Raw genomic sequence first — 17,414 nt, forward strand, 5'->3', positions numbered from 1 at the left:
TTGCCTTCTGTAGTTCAGTATAGACACATCTCAAGGCAACAACCATGGCATACAGTAATTTTCTATTGGTTTTGGGCTGTGTTAGAGACACAAAGTAAATGGTTGCTTAAAACTAAAAACAAAACAAAACAACAAAAACCCCATGCCCAATAAAGTAGAAACTACCAGAATATGGTCATAGCATTGGGAAAAAGTTCCTTGGTTATACAGTATTGGTAATAGAGCTATCTCAAATAATTAAAAAATTTCAAGGTTATAGTAAAGTATGGAATTTTTAAAATGTGCCTCACTCATTCAGAGATGAATAAAGTAAGCATTTTTTGGAGATAGGAGGGCAATGGTTCTTAATCCCCTCTGTTTACTAATGTAGATCCTATACGTCAGATGGGGTGAGATTTATTATGATGACATAATATACAGCACCTTTGTACTTATTAAAATATTAAACAATTATAATTTTAAAAACCTGTTGGTATCCTTGTCTTCTCAATCCAATTTGAAGTGTGTTTGTTCCTAGGACATTTCAAGGATGCCACTTTGAAACAACTTTCATACATATTAATTCTTTTGGTCTGAACTTCTTCCGGGAGTGTACTCTTACACGTTTCTAAAATATATGTCCTTTTTCCTTTGTTATGACTCTGATTCATACGTCGGAAGCTGGAAGAAATTGAGTATTGTAGTCTCAATGTCAACTTACACAAGAGTAATGCAGTTCTGTTTTCTATTTGCATATTATAGTTTAGTGTGTAATATTTGAACTCTCCTCAGCCTGTGATACAGGCGGGATAGCTAATACTAGTCTCATTTTTAAAAGGGTGATCAAAAAGGTTAAGCATTGTTTGTTTGTTTTTTTATGATCACACAGGTAATAAGAGGCAGCATCAGGTCTAACAGTACTGTCTTTTAATTTTAGTCTTTTTCCTATTACCTTTTTAAAGATTTATTTTTATTTATTTATATGTACTTGTGCCTGCATGAATTTATGTGCACCACATGCTAGCTGTGCTTTTAACCACTGAGACATCTCTTTCACCCCATCTTATCTTAGTATTTATCATTTGATTTCTTTCCATAGAATACCTTATCTTAAAATGCTTAATCCTAGGTCCAAGTATGGTTATGTTCATATTTTCACTTATGTAACCAATTCCCTAGGCTCTGGGAGTAAGAGCACACACAATCTCACAGAACCCTTTTTGTTGTTGTTGAAAAGAAACCAAGTTCTTAGGAAAGAAGCCAAGGAAAGAAAAAAAAAAAAGGCACACCATCACCTCTTGCAGTGAAATTACACAGTTGTGCAAATTCAGTGACTTCTCAGATGCTTATCTGTGATTACCTACGTCACTGTCCAGACAGTGGTTGATATCATTATTCCTGTGAACAGGAAAATTGGCCAAAGGTAATAGAGACACAACGGTTACCAATTCACAGAGGGATTCCAAGCTGGCTTATGTAATCTTTGACTCCCCTTTTTGTACCCTTTCCAGGTTTTAGATGCTAGTTTTATCACAGTACGACTAATGGTCCATAAACGATGAGAGACGGTAGTGAAATATGTGACCACTGTGCATTCATTCTACTGTGCTGATGAGCTGGTCGGAAGGATTTATTTTTAAAACGAGACATCAGATAATTCAATGATAAACCCATAGAAATAAACAGCTTCAGCTGAGAATTGAAGGCATTGTCCATCAAGGACAGATGAGGGATACTGAAATTGTCTCAGAGTACCTCAAAACTGCATCTGAGGGCACCCTTTATCTCACAGTGATCCAGACAGGTGGGATCTAAAGAGAAACTTGATCAACTTTATTTAACTCAAAACATTCTAAGACAGAAGAAAAAGAGTGGCATAGTTAGGAGAAATCGAGTGTAGTTCTCCTACCTTGAACGCGTTTTTCGGGGATAAAAGCTTTGTCCAGGAATTTTCACTAAAAAGGAGAATATACCCTAAAATATCTGAAGTTACATTTTAAGATCAAAAAAGTTAATTTTAAATTTCCTTGATAATTACTTTGTGTACACTTAATTGCTAGATAATTTATCTCATCTTTATTTAAATAATATTTTGTTCACACACATGAAATACATGACTACATTTCTTCCTGGAAGCCTTTTAATTAGACTGTTCCAAGAGAAGAATAAATAGTAGAAATATCAACATATTAACTACCAACTGGAAAGCAATCTAACAGGTGGAGGGTGTAGCTCAGTGGCAGAGGACTGAGCTGTGGGAAGCTCTGTGTACACTAGAACAAGAAGGAAGTTTAAAAAAAAAAAGGAAAAAGAAGCAGCAGCAGCAAGGAAAAAGGAAGCAAGCAAGACTTACTAATGAATGCCTTTTAGTGATACCTCCTACAAGGGAGGTAGACACAGAGATATTAGAGTAAAAGGCTGGGTTGGGTTCCTAGTCAGCCTAGGTTATAGTTCAAGACTGCAAAAGACAGGCAAGGAGGAGGAGGGGGAGGAGGAAGAGGAGGAAGAGGAGGAAGAGGAGGAAGAGGAGAAGGAAACAATGGCAACCACTATCACCAAAACCAAACAACCCCCTCCCAATTTATGAAGGGAATTTCCACACACACACACTGATGTGAGGCCTTTCCACACACACTGATGTGAGGCCTTTCCACACACACTGATGTGAGGCCTTTCCACACACACTGATGTGAGCTATTTCCGCATACACTGATATGAGACCTTTCCACACACACTGATGTGAGGCATTTCTCCATACATTGATGTGAGGCCTTTCCACACACACTGATGTGAGGCCTTTCCACACACACTGATGTGAGGCATTTCCATATGCACTGATGTGAGTGAGGCCTTTCCACACACACTGATGTGAGGCCTTTCTACACACACTGATGTGAGGCATTTCCACACACACTGATGTGAGGCATTTCCATACACGCTAGTGTGATCAACATTTTAGAGAGTTGACTTAGGGTACAGCATTAGGTCAAAATAAAGTATAATGTAAAATAAATAACTATTATGCAATATTCTAATATAAAAATTAGAGCTTAAATTATGTATTATCATGTATTATTTTGTTTGCCACTATAGACATCTTATTATTTAAGCAAAATAATAATAGAACTAGTTAACAAATGTTTAGTGATGAAATGTACTTTTATAATAATTCTTTCTGATACAGACTTTAATTTTAAGAGTTGTATGGTCTCCTATAGTTAGCTCAGGCTAACTGCAAACTCCATGTACAAGGCCAGTATACCCCTCATGCAATACTCAAGTGAGTTCACCACCTATTATTGTGACTGAACATTGTTTTGGGGGAAGGTGAAAAAATTTCAGTTGATTTAGTTCTTGTTTGTCTAATATTATATTCATGAGATTTGTTCTGCCTATGTGCCTATACCTCTTTTTTTTTTTTTAAAGGATGTCCCTATCACCCTAACAGGCAGGCACACCAAATGTGAGAACAAAAGGTTTATTCAAGTTAAAGTGAGGATGGCCATCGGACACAATCTAGCAGTCCAGAGTAAGTGCTCTGAGGTTTGACAAAGTGATGGCTGTAGCTATAGCTTTTAGATGCATGAGGGACTTGAGAGTATTTGCTCTGGAAGTATGACAGGTCCTGGCTAAGTTAAATTGTCTTAAAAAGTGTACTGGGTATGTCTCACTCTCTGGGTAGTTTGGGGGAGGGGGTTCACTGTTAGTAGAACTTAATAAACAATATTTTAGAAATATGAAGTGTGCCAGGTCCTAAGATCAGCTTTATCTAGGGGGCATTTATGTTTGAACAGAGTTCAAAGGTTTAACTGTGGATGTGTGTGAGAGCAGATCAGTCTCCTAGTCCGTTTTAGTGTCCAAACCAATTCTGCTCCGGTTGTCTTCCTTGACGCTTAATCTTGAATTAGTTTCTACATGTTGTCCTGTGTCCTCTGTTGTGTGTTACAATATCCTCTCATGTGTGTGTAAGTCAGGGGTTGACGTACTATCTTCCTTGGCTGTTCTGTTCCTTATATATGAAGACAAGTCCTTTTACCTGAGCCCAGACCACCCTGATTCATCTACTCAAGACAGCCAGCTTACTTCTGCCCTCAGAGAACTGGGATTACAAGTGTCCACCGTGCTCACCTGGGCTCTATTTTTGGACATCTATCTTCCTAACTAGTCATATATGCCCTTTCATTTGTCATCAAAATAACATAGTCATTTAGCCTTCTTTCCTTAGGGGTGCATGGGTCAAGCTGGCACTGGGATGGTACTCTTTAAGATCCTTGACTAAAGCCTGGCTCACTACAGTCGGTTTATTGCTGAAGCTCTTTAGCAATGGAATGAGCTGTATTGTAATTTGTAAACTACTTGCACCAGGTGTTGTCAAAACTGTATGAGCCTACTAAATTAGGGCTAAGACTAGAGCACCCTCAAAGTTTTCTATGAGTTAAGAGTTGCTGATATGTAAATGCAAACATTAGATAATGAGGTAAAATATTCTGTTCTCTTTTTTGGAGGTATAAAACTATAAAAATAGATTCATGTCAACCGTCAGTCTTGCCTAGGCAGGGGCTCGCTGGACCCTATCCCTCTCTCTTGAGCTATTGGTTACTGATGGCTTCTGGGAGAAGGAGAGTCACTGTCTTCATTTGTGTACCCACTGGCAATCCAACCAAGTTCCAATGGATAGCTGTAACTCTATGGTCACGGAGACAGCTCCAGTGAAACTTAGTGAGTCACAGAACAAAACAGAAAGACATGAATTTGGGAAAGGGGTTTGTAGAGGGCAAGGAGAACTAAATGGGGCAGGGAGGGAGTTAAAAGAGAGGGTAGGTGCTGAAAGAAATATATTCATATATATATGTATATGTATGCATATATAATTGTCAAGTGACAGTTAATATAAAATTTAAAAGTTCATTTATAACCAATTTCTGTTGGATTTTTCTAGCATTTTTAGAGCTGGAAAGAAACAAAAAATTAAACCCCAAAATTTCTGGTAAGGTGAACTGGTTGGCAATCTGATTTTAAGAAAATATTTCTTAAAATATATAGACCTTGATCGGATACAAATTATTATTATTGCACATATTCAGGTTATAGGTGATCACACATTTCTGAGCCCTCTTTACTCACCCAAGCCTTGATTAGGCAGTGGTCTTCTGAAACAATGAGCCATGTAAACGTCTGGTACACTTGGCCTTGGATCTGGGGAAGATGGTAAAGGATCATAGCAAATGGAAATGAATGGTTGAATATTTATAATTCATACTTTGTATCTCCTTTCAAAATGAAAAGTGTAAATATTATGTAAGTAGTAGTTTAAACTAAATGAAATTAGCACATCTTCAAATATTAGAACATTTCATTGTATTTCAAGTATTTATACCTTTGGGGACAACAATCCCTGATCTAGAAATTTATTAGAAAAAATAATTATATATAAAATAGATTTTCATGTTTACAATAGAATAAAGTTAGAAACAAAAGTTAAACATAGGCCTAGCTATAGAAATTAAGATTTATTTACACAATAAAATATTTTGCTCCCATTTATTTACATGTAAAATGTTTATAAAATATTCTAATTTTAAATGAAAAAGAAACATGTAAAATAACAATATTATGCCATTGATTAACATGTGGACTCTGTGTACTGACTTAGAAAAAAGTAAACAAAATTCTAAAATATTATTTTTACTTTATTATCTTTAAAAATCTTTGTGTGTGTGTGTCTGTGTGTGTGTCTGTGTACACATGTACGTGGGCATGTTAATGCCATAATGCATGTGAGGAGGTCAGCGAATTACCTCAGAGTCTTTTTTGCACATGCCACGTGCCAGGCTAGCTCACTCTTAAGCCTGTGGAGATTCCCCTATCGCCTTTCCCCATCTTTCCTTAGGTATGTGGTAACTAACATGTGTGTAGCTCCTTTCCCATCTTTCCCTAGGTATGTTGTAACTAACATGTGTGTAGTTCCTTCTCCATCTTTCCCTAGGTATGTGGTAACTAACATGTGTGTAGCTCCTTCCCCATCTTTCCCTAGGTATGTGGTAACTAACATGTGTGTAGCTCCTTCCCCATCTTTCCCTAGGTATGTGGTAACTGCACATGTGTGCTCCTGTTTCTCATTTGTCTAGATTCCAAGGATCCAAACTCAAGTACTCATGTTTGTACAGCAGACATGTTACTCAGAGGAGGTGTATTCCCAGCCCTTCTGTGTTTATCGTTACTTCTAATTTCTGACATTTTAAACAAAAATTATATATAAAGAGTTTCTGAATCTCTTGGTGGTCATTATCAGAAAGAATGGCTAATTTAAAGTTCTAGTGAAATGAGCCTGGACTATAGTGGACTGCTCCCTTGTTCTTGGTATGGGTTTTATCTTTCTATGTTTAGTTTTCTATTTCTTAGACTGAATGAATTTATGCACACATGTACACATACATTTTAATTAGGTTACCTCACATCCTTTTTGGGGGATAAAAGTGGTATAGATATATAATAAATTAGCACATATATAAAAAATTAAATAATGATTTTTGGTAAATATCTCATGATTGCCATATATAAGTACATATATCTATATACTTATACATTTATTATAATTTTATAATTTTTCTTAAGGGGACTTTAAGGATACAGTAATAGAAGTTAAATATCAGCAGTGCTAGGTCAGTTAAAGACATACATCAAATGATACATTGCAGCAGAAGCCAATGAATGATGCAGATTTAATTTCTTTCCTAGGATCATACTCAATTATTAAGTTATGAAACGAGAGGGGACAGTATCAAAAGCATTAAATCCCTATATTCTCATTGAGCTCAGCATTCTAAAACTCAAGAGTGTGCCTCAAATATGTGGGATCTTTGCTGCTCCAGGGTCACTGACTACTTTTGTCACTGTTCCCCCTCTCCGCCCACTAGGGGATGTGGCTCAGACAGGGCATTGTACCTGCAACACAGTGCTTGCTTACTTGCTTTTCTTTCCTGGTTAGAGGATGAGCTCCTGAAAGGAAAACTGGTATGATATATTGGCTTTTTATGAAGATGTATTTACTTATTTATCATCACTATGTCATGTGTGCACACATGATGTGTGCATGTGGGCAGTACATGCCACACTGAGTGTGTGTGGCGGTCAGAGGACAACTTCGTGGAGTTGGTTTTCTCCTTCTACTTTCACCTGGGTCCCAGGGGTCAAACTCAGGTTGCTGCACATGTGCCAAGCACCTTTGTCTACTGAGCCATCTTGGAAGGCCTTGTATTTATTTTAATATCTTTGGCACCAAGGATAGTGGCAACCTCAAAATTATGGCATAATATGAGTGTTACTGAATAAATTAATTGTTTGTGGGAAAGTAAAACAGGGGTTTACCTTTCACATTAGAATTTGATTCTTCGTATCTTTGGAGTAAATGTTCTTTACCATAAACCTGATGGAACAGAGAATTAGAAAGAAAATATGATATACTACAAACATTAAACTGGGGTATGTTTCTTATATGAATATGATTTTTCAACATAGTATGATACGGTTTTCAACAAACATTTACTTTTATAGGTTTAAAGTGGGAATACAACTCAGCTATTAAAAACAAGGAATTTCCAAAATTTGTGGACAAATAGATTGAACTAGAAATGATCATAATGAGTGAGCTGACACAGAAGCAGAGAGACTCAAATGGTATATACTCACTTATAACTGGACACTAGCCCAAGGGGCAGGTCTCATGAAAGTCTTCACTTACCAGGAAAGTGGGATAGAGGTGAGGACATCCTATTGGGACTCTACATGAGAAAAATATAGGAGAATGGGGAAATAGAAGGATCCAGAGGATCCTGGAAACCTACAAGAAGAACACTATGATGGCGGATCTGGGCCCAGGGGTTCTGCTCGATCTAAGGCACCAACCAAGGACAATATGTGCAGTCATCATCAAAACCCTACCCAGATCTAGCCAAGGGACAGAACATTCTCTACAGTTAAGTGGAGACTGGGGACTGACTTTCACATGAACTCTGGTGCCCTATATTTGACCATGTCCCCTTGATGGGGTGGCCCGATGGCACTCAGAGGAAGGATAGCAGACTACCAAGAAGAGACTTGATACCCTAGCATCATATTCAGGGGGAGGAGGTCCCCCTCAGTCAGTCATAGAGGAGGGGAATATGGTGAAAGCAGGAGGGAGGGAGGAATGGGAGGATGCATGGGATGGGATAGCAAATAAGATGTAATATGAATTATTTTATTTTTCAATAAAAATGTGTTTAAAAAAATAAAGTTAAATGATAACAAATAATGAAGAAATAAGAAAGGCAAGTAAAATATATTGAAGAATGTTTTAAAAAGTGGGCAAAATATCTCATAAACCCAAACTTCTGGTGTTCTTAATGATACTACTATCTTGTAGTAATAAATATCAAGAAAAAGTTAATATTTCTGTTCATCACTAAAGAGAGTCTTTCCTCACAGAGAACTCATGTATTTTGACAGAGACAAAAATGTTAAATTAGAGTTACTTAAATTAGAAGCTGTATTAAAAATTATACCTACCAATAAATTTCAGAACTGTACTTATGTACAAAAGGTGTTAATACAAAAAGAATATTTTCTTGAGCTTTGTAATGAACTCTAAAACAGAGGAAACCATAAACATATCACCTTCTCTTTTGAGAAGAAATGTGACTGTGACCTGGACTAAAAGGGATGCACACTGAACTTTGACTGTGAGCCTTGATTAGTCTACAAATCATTGTGACCAAGAATATTTTTAACATTTCCAAGTTTTCGTTTCTTTGTACAACATTATAAAGATTTTTTTAGAAGAAAAGAGGAAAGGAAAGATAAATGAAAGATATTTTGCCAGCATGCAGAGTATATAACTCAGTAACACTAGACTGTTATAAAATAGAGTTAATGCTGCTAGCATCTGTGATTCTAGAGCTCTGAGTCCAGCCTGGGCAACAGAGTGAGATCTCTCAACAACAACAACAACAACAACAACAACAACAACAACAACAACAATAACAAAAGCAAAAAGCAAAGCAAAGCAAAACAAAACATACAAAACAACACTCAATAGAACACAAAACATGAAAAAGCTAAAACACAAAATCCATTCCTTTGTATATATGGCTGGCAACATATTGGTAATATCTATGGAATAAGAAGAAAGGTGAAATCAAACCTTGATTATGAGGTTGAAGAGATGGCTCAGTGGTCAAGAATGCTTGCTGGAACAGTAGGGGTTTTCTCTGACTATATGGAGTTGTTCAACTCCCACTAATTTTTTGCTGATTGCTCTAATATCTTCAACCCTGCCCAGGATCATAATCTGCTCTTCAGGTGACTTTTTAAAAATTCTCCTATTAATGGGTAGGTCTAGAAGTTGTGTATGGTGTGTGTTCCAAGTTGTCAAGGGCTCCTCCCAGGGGTCTCCCCAGTCCTCTCCTGCAAACCCGCAAATGAGGTAAATTCTTTGGGAAGAGACTAGGATGTTATCTGTTGTATGCTCTGGTTCACTCTCAAGGCAAAAACCCCAAGCCTTAGTCCTGGATCTGAGGCTGGAGACACTGACTGGAGCCGGCTATGGCAGCCTTAGGTCTTCAAGTGCCTCTCTGCCTGACCTGAACTTTACAAACCAAGGCAAGAATGGTGATGACTCGGTTACTCAGTGTGTAGCATCCAAGATGACACCTCCAGCCAGACTGGGGTCTGAATAGCAGGATTCTTTCTCCTTTTCTCTGCACTCACCTTGAACTTAGCCTCAGAAACAGGCAGCTGGAGGCAAGACTGCCATTGCCTTGTTCCTCCTGGGAAGGCATCTCGGGTAGCTGTGGCAGAGCTGTCACCTCCCTGGTAGCTGTGGCAGAGCTGTCACCTCCCTGATAGCTGTGGCAGAGCTGCCACCTCCCTGGTAGCTGTGGCAGAGCTGCCACCTCCCTGGTAGCTGTGGCAGAGCTGTCACCTCCCTGGTAGCTGTGGCAGAGCTGTCACCTCCCTGATAGCTGTGGCAGAGCTGTCACCTCCCTGGTAGCTGTGGCAGAGCTGCCACCTCCCTGGTAGCTGTGGCAGAGCTGCCACCTCCCTGGTAGCTGTGGCAGAGCTGTCACCTCCCTGATAGCTGTGGCAGAGCTGTCACCTCCCTGGTAGCTTGGCAGAGCTGTCACCTCCCTGGTAGCTGTGGCAGAGCTGTCACCTCCCTGGTAGCTGTGGCAGAGCTGTCACCTCCCTGGTAGCTGTGGCAGAGCTGTCACCTCCCTGGTAGCTGTGGCAGAGCTGTCACCTCCCTGGTAGCTGTGGCAGAGCTGCCACCTCCCTGGTAGCTGTGGCAGAGCTGCCACCTCCCTGGTAGCTGTGGCAGAGCTGTCACCTCCCTGGTAGCTGTGGCAGAGCTGTCACCTCCCTGATAGCTGTGGCAGAGCTGTCACCTCCCTGGTAGCTGTGGCAGAGCTGCCACCTCCCTGGTAGCTGTGGCAGAGCTGCCACCTCCCTGGTAGCTGTGGCAGAGCTGTCACCTCCCTGATAGCTGTGGCAGAGCTGTCACCTCCCTGGTAGCTTGGCAGAGCTGTCACCTCCCTGGTAGCTGTGGCAGAGCTGCCACCTCCCTGGTAGCTGTGGCAGAGCTGTCACCTCCCTGGTAGCTGTGGCAGAGCTGTCACCTCCCTGGTAGCTGTGGCAGAGCTGTCACCTCCCTGGTAGCTGTGGCAGAGCTGTCACCTCCCTGGTAGCTGTGGCAGAGCTGTCACCTCCCTGGTAGCTGTGGCAGAGCTGTCACCTCCCTGGTAGCTGTGGCAGAGCTGTCACCTCCCTGGTAGCTGTGGCAGAGCTGTTACCTCCCTGGTAGCTGTGGCAGAGCTGTCACCTCCCTGGTAGCTTGGCAGAGCTGTCACCTCCCTGGTAGCTGTGGCAAAGCTGCCATCTATTTTCTTGGCTGCACTATTCTGCAGTAGTAAGCCTGTCCTACTGAGAGAGGAGTGGAACAAGGACAGTTTGGATTCACAGACTTGCTATTTTCAATGAATTTGAGGATTTTTTGAATAGATTAGTTTTTCATTTCCTATATAACCATAGACTTTACTGGTTGTTCTTCATTCCTTGTTAAGTGGTGTTTACCAGTTTGCTAGTGAATATGTTTGCTAAGCTCGTAGCTGTCATTTATAAGTCCATGTCCCAGCACCATTTACTTTCACTCCTTCATATTCTTCTAGGTTTCCTTGTTTTTAATTTTCTTTTTAATATTATGGGTGAATTTTGTTAGTATTCTCAAATAATTTTAAAATAAAATAAATATAAATAAATTTCAAATATGGCATCTTAATAAGACCTGCCTCTTACCTATCAAGGATCTTTTGAGTTTTGTAAACAGCAAATAATATAACCAAAATTCTATTCATTTTTTCTGAGAAAAATGAAAACATATGACTTACTATTCTTTAGCATTCATATTTAAAACATTCTTAATCATTACATTAGTCAAGATTTACCTCTCTTATGTTATTCTGGCGGATTGCTAGGGTGGCATTTCTTTCCCTCTTTGTTTTTAGACACTTTTTCTTGTTTTTCGCCTGGTAAAAGAGTATTTTAAATTAATATTTAATGAACATATCAAAGAAAATATAAATCAGGGCATTTTGAGACTCACTTCCTAGAAGACAGAGTAATGTCCCATTCCCTCCCACTCACTGCAACTGTGCACACTAGATGTATGCAAAGCTAACATAAGATTCTAGGAAAACGTAATTGGAGATTTAGAAATGTTTCCTAATCCCCAGGAGAGGAGATTACTCCATATCTGCACATAAAAATTTGTAGTTCTTGCCTAGCACGCCCAGAGCCTTGGTTCTGGTCTCCAGAATACTTGCATGCAAATTCAGAATTATTTTGGTTCTATGACTGTTATAAGCTCCCTATTACTCATCTTTTAATGATATGTCCATTATAATTTCCCAATTTCTGTTCCATTATTGTAAGTGTATGTAATAGGGGCAGATAACTTGACTTATTTTACAGGTCATGGTCCAGCCCTGGTGTAGGTCATGATGGGGGACTGATAGCCATGCCTTGATGAGCCTCTGGGTGTTTTGGAAGAGGGACAAATATTAATAAATTTAGCATTTGAGCAGGAAGTTAATAACTGTGGCTCAGAGGTGAACTATAGAATGCTAAGCCACTGCTTCCAAACGTATGTCCTCTCTAATAGGATTGTGCATCCCTGGTCTTTGCTATGGAACTCTGTAGAACCTCTCATGAACGGAATATACCTCTTCGTTCTGCTGATGTTGAGGCTGGCTGGCTATGTGACTTACTGAGGCTAGTGGATTGTTAGGGAACATGGCATATGATATTTGGTGTAATGAGGCATATGGTTGCTGGAGGAAACGTGGCTGTCAATGGGCTGATATTGCATGACTGTCCTTCTTGTACTAGGAATTTTCATCATTGGATTTCTATACTGGGTACTCTCTGGTTGAAGTAAATGAAAACCATGTATTATTTAACTAAACAAAATCTGAAGTCTGAAAAAACCCCACCAGCAGCCCTATCAAAGTCCAATAGAATCAATTTTCAGACCTCAACAGTGAGAAAATAAAAGCTTACTATAAATTGCTAAGTTTTTGAAGTTGTTTGTCACACAGTGAAAAGGAGCTTATTCCCCCACTTAATTATCGTCTCTTTTTTTAGTAAGCCCATTCAAACTGTGATCTCCATAGAAACTCTTTAGTTGTTTCATTAGGCATCTATCCTCATTTATTAAGTCATATATTTTACTTATTTTGTTATGTCACATCCAAACTAGAATATAAGAAAATAAAAGGAAAGATTTTTTGACTCTTGTTTTCACTGCTCTGTTTCTAGCACTCAGGCAGTGCTTCATACATAATGTGAGCATAATATTAACAATAAATGTGTAATTAAATAAATGAACATTGGGTTAATAAGTGATGTATGTTAGGGTACCACATCTGACATTAAGAAGCAGTGTGGCATTTGGTAATTAATTTCACTTCCTTGGATCTTAATATTCTCATCCATGAAGTAAGGAGGTTGAAATAAAAATTCTATTATTTAAAGATATGCACACAATCAGAAAAAAAGCAACTTTTACTACACAATAATGATAGAAGCACAAACATTTTTCCTGGTTGTTAGTAACAATAATCAATGTACCTGCTTAACATATCCATACTGAAGCAAGACTTTTCAGTCATACCTGAGAGGTCAACTTGAGAAGATAAGTCTGACTGTCATTAGAGTCTGAACTATCAGAGCCTCGACTACTGCAAAAAGAAAACAATAATAATTACAGTTTTCAGAATTTAAAATTTCAATGTCACTTTTACTTTATCATTTTATTTGAATTGAATAATTCTAATTAGGAAAAAGATGAGAGTTACAAAAGTTGTTTATTATTTGGTGATCCTATACAACTTAGAATTGGTATTTTTATTTTCTGAGCATACAGAAGCTATAAACATTTGGGAATATGTTGCTACCCAAAGCATAGTACCTCAAGAGCAAAAAGGTCAAATACAAATCTATTCTAATTATAATCACTTAACACAGTAGTAGGCAAAATTTATTTGCTTGAGTGACAACTCATGAATGGAAGTGTTCTGTGTTATAGTTTTGATATATTAGTGTTAATGAATAGATTCTACTTTTAAAGAACAATTTTTGGTTTACAGAAACGCACAATAGATATTTCACAGTTCCCTCTCGCACAGTTTTCTCTGCTATTAACTTCTTATGCTACATGGTAATTTGTTACAATTGACAGCAAACTTATTGTTTAGTAGTTAACTTGGCATATGTTCTGTAAGTTTTGACAAATTTATAAAGACATGTATCTTTCACCACTATAGCATCACACAGTTTCAGTGCCTCAAACATTTTCTGTTTGATTATCCATTATTCTGTTCCCAGGAAACTCCTGGCAACCACTGTCCTTTCTCCCTTTACTTTTGTCTTACCTGTTGTATCATACAGTTGGGATCACATGGCCTTTTCAGATTTCTTTCTTTTACCAATACTGTTACCAATACTGGAGGCAGGCGCTTTAGTGGCAAATTCCTATATCAATATATCACTAAAGTGTCTTTTCCTTTATTTCAACCAAATCTTTTAAGACAAAGTTATTTATGTTTAGAGGCATTTCTATCCACTGTCTTTGTGATGAAGCTGAGCATGTTTGCCACCTATCTGCTAATTCTACCTTTTCAGATCTGCTACATGACCCTGGGCCATGTATGTCTCAATGTGCCTGTCATCTTTCTTTCATGAAGCATGACTATAAACTGAGCATGTTCAAGAATCTACTGCTTAACTGAGCATGCTCAGGAAGTGTCCATCCTTGTTGTACTTTCCTATTTGTATTTATAGGCTTTATATGTAACATTCCCACACTGCCTTTAAGGAAGGCATTGCTCTTGGCTCTTCTTACCTGCTCAAGTAGAAAATCTCTCTCTCAGTATTTTTTGGCCATGGTTTGTTTTGGCTTTGCTCCCATCAAGATAAAACCCATTCTATATGGATGCGATACATAAGTTTCTGTTGTACCATATCCTTTCGTGGTTTGGCAACCCACTTATATTTATCATTGAATTATAGTCCATCATATGGACACACTTTTTTAAGTCATTTGTCTATTGGAGGACATCTGGCTGCTTCCGGTCTGGGCAATTATAAATAAGGATATTGTGAATACTGTGTGGACTTTTTTCAATGTGTTTGGTTTAAAACCTAAGAGCCAAAAGGACAAACAAGAGAGGAAATATTTCATTGGTTGGAACAGAAATTGGAACGAGTGGGTTCCAGAAAGCAGAGCAGTTAAATAAGTGGACACCAATTTGCAGAAACAGTGAGAACTTTAGAGGCAATCCATGGGAGGGAGCAAGGCAATCAGAGGGCCAGAGGAGAGGGCTGCTCCTTGTAAGAAGACGCCTGGCCTATAGAGGAAAAAGGAAACGATAGCAAAACTGAACAGAGATGGTGACAATACCAGCAAGACACCTTAGTGGCCTAGGAAGAAGAGCGCCGAGTAGATCCTACTGTTGAAAATGGGCGGGGTTGAAGTTAAAGAATACCAGAAGCTGACACCGTGGCTTGCCGAACTCTGGGACTCAGTCACCAGGCAAACAATCTCAGTAAATGTGGCGCTCTGTGCACCTGGGGCATGGGTGCCTCAGGGTGATCTGTGAGAGTTCCAGCATACTTCGGTCTCTCTCAGATTTTCATGATTTCCTCAAATACCTGGTGAAGAACTCTGCAACTTTGCTCAGTGCCAGTGAATACTAAGCGGTTCCTCCTGAGTATCAGCGGAAAGCGGTGTGAGGGGCCAGCTCTCGCTCGTGTTTGGATCTCTGTAAACAGTTTGGTTCTTAGCCCTTCTGTACAATGATGTACTCTGAAGATGTTAGTGTATAACAGAATTGATGTTTGTTTTCTGTTTGATTTTAAACAGACAAAATAAAGGGCACTCCTTCACTACCCCCGCCCCTTTTAAAGTGTCAAAGTTCCTACCAGTGTATTCAGTGATGAACGGTAGGCGTGCTGCAGGCAGTGCTTCTCAGCCTTCCCAATGCTAGACCCCTTTAATATAGCTCCTCACACTGTGGTGACACACAAGCCTACAATTATTCTGTTGCTACTTCATAGCTGTAATTTTGCTAGTTATGAATTGTAGTATAAATATCTGATATTCAGGATATCTGATATGCGACCCCCAAATGGGTCACGACCCACACAGGTTGAGAACTGGTGCTGTAGTGTTTTATTGCATAGCTGACCCAGCTGCTTTTGAATGCTGGTAATGTTCCTTTGACACTATGCACTTTTGTAATGTGTAACTGCTGTATGACAAAATGCTGACTCCAAGTGTGTGAGGTTCACCTCAAGTGCATGTAATTAAACACTCGTCCATTTGTGGGTTTCATTTGTTTGTTTTTGTTTTTGTTAGTAGCGCTTTAAGAGCCCATCCTTTGCAGGTCATCCATGCTGGTCCTTAGGCATTTTATCTTTTCTTAAATACAATGGTGGACTCATTGTATTTCTGTTTAATGCATGTTTTAATGCATTGTGTAGCTACAGTTTTGTAGAAAAGTCACTCCTATAGGAGTTGTTTTCAGATCTTCAATATTTGTCTTTAAATTTAAAAAATAAAGAAAGTAGCATGTATGGGGCAGGATTGTAAGGATGCCAAGCCATCAGTTGTGTGGCCTTTGCTGTAGGTGATAAGACATGCAACCAAGACTGACTTGTCTGATCATAAAGAACTAAGGGAGAAATTATAAGTAAAAGACACATGGGTACTATTTTTTCTTTTCTTTTATTATTTTATTTTCTTTTTCTTTTTTTTAATGGGTACTATTTTTCATGTTTATGATTTGCAGGAAAAATTGAAAATAGGGGAGAATAAGATGAAGTGACAGAAGATATCTTTCAGATCTACCTTTAATTAAAGGAGGGAAGATCTATTGCCGGCATGAAAATGAAGGACTTAATGGCTTGTATAGGAAACAGGGCAAGCAGGGAATGTTCTGCATCTGAACCGCTGCTGTCGGCCAATCAAATGTGATGTGCCTGTTCTCTTGGAGGGAGAGCTCATCTTATTAGTGTGTGATGGCTGCAGCAGAGGCTCACAAATGCTTAGGCTGCTGCTGGGATAAGTGACTGTTGCTGTGGAAGAGTGATGACATGCTACAGCATTCCATTTAAGGTCCAGGGAACAGCACAGAAGACAGAGTGGAAAGAATATAAGAGCCAGAGCGTTGTATTGCTATCCCCCCCAAATTAAAGTTTCTCCTGTAAAGAGGTTCGTCAGACTCAGGTAGCCAAGAAATCTTTCAAGGCTCAGGGAGTTTGAAAAAAACTTACAAGGCTCAGGAAATTTAGAACGTTACAAGATTCACAAACCCCTACTTCAGGTTACATAATAAGTCAACTTCTGGGAAGGAGGAGATTTTCTTTGGTAGAGATATCAGCAAGCTGGTCAGGGGCCACTGTGAATGCACCTTCTGTGAGCTGTCGCCATGCTGTGAAGGGCCTTTGGGTGCTGCAGCAGCCTCTGCATCCTTCTGTTAGTAATTCCAATATATGTTCATAGGCTCACCAGCTACATTTAAGTGGGATTATTCCTTTGGTCTACTTTTGGTGTCCTTTGTAGGATGAATAGAATTTTATTCACATCTCCCCAGAAAGAGTCACACAAAATAATCCCAGCAAAAGAGAGGTCCTATTTTCCCACATTTTTATTAGCATTTAGTATTGTCAGTGTTTTGGATTTTAAGAAATTCTAAAATGTTTGTCATGGCGTTTCATTGTTGCAATTTGTTAATGACAAATGTTAATTTTTCATTAGTTTTTTCCTTTATTAGTTTTAAAACTCACCCTTTTATTGTTTTATTTTTAAAACACGAATGAATAACTGTGTATTTTATATC

The 17,414-nt window shown here is 38.9% G+C and overlaps 1 protein-coding gene across 18 annotated transcripts in view; it reads right to left on the reverse strand.

Annotated features, from left to right (window-relative positions):
• The window catches only part of AGBL3 (AGBL carboxypeptidase 3), a 63,878-nt gene that overhangs the window by 14,869 nt on the left and 31,595 nt on the right, over positions 1-17,414 (reverse strand). For 8 of the 18 annotated variants that reach the window (XM_084787020.1, XM_084787016.1, XM_084787019.1 and 5 more), the window contains 7 exons: positions 13,187-13,253; positions 11,460-11,540; positions 7,348-7,405; positions 6,925-6,978; positions 5,104-5,175; positions 1,889-1,934; positions 467-660 (listed from right to left, as the gene is read on the reverse strand). In XM_084787020.1, coding sequence (XP_084643146.1) covers positions 467-660; positions 1,889-1,934; positions 5,104-5,175; positions 6,925-6,978; positions 7,348-7,405; positions 11,460-11,540; positions 13,187-13,253 — 572 coding nt within the window. Of the gene's footprint in view, positions 1-466; positions 661-1,888; positions 1,935-5,103; positions 5,250-6,924; positions 6,979-7,347; positions 7,406-11,459; positions 11,541-13,186; positions 13,254-17,414 lie in introns of those variants that run through there. The other 10 variants (XM_084787003.1, XM_084787005.1, XM_084787021.1 and 7 more) reach the window with 7 other exon arrangements.

The sequence above is a fragment of the Acomys minous genome (genome assembly GCF_964271855.1).
Source record: "Acomys minous genome assembly, chromosome: 6".
Classification (NCBI taxonomy): Eukaryota; Metazoa; Chordata; class Mammalia; order Rodentia; family Muridae; genus Acomys; species Acomys minous.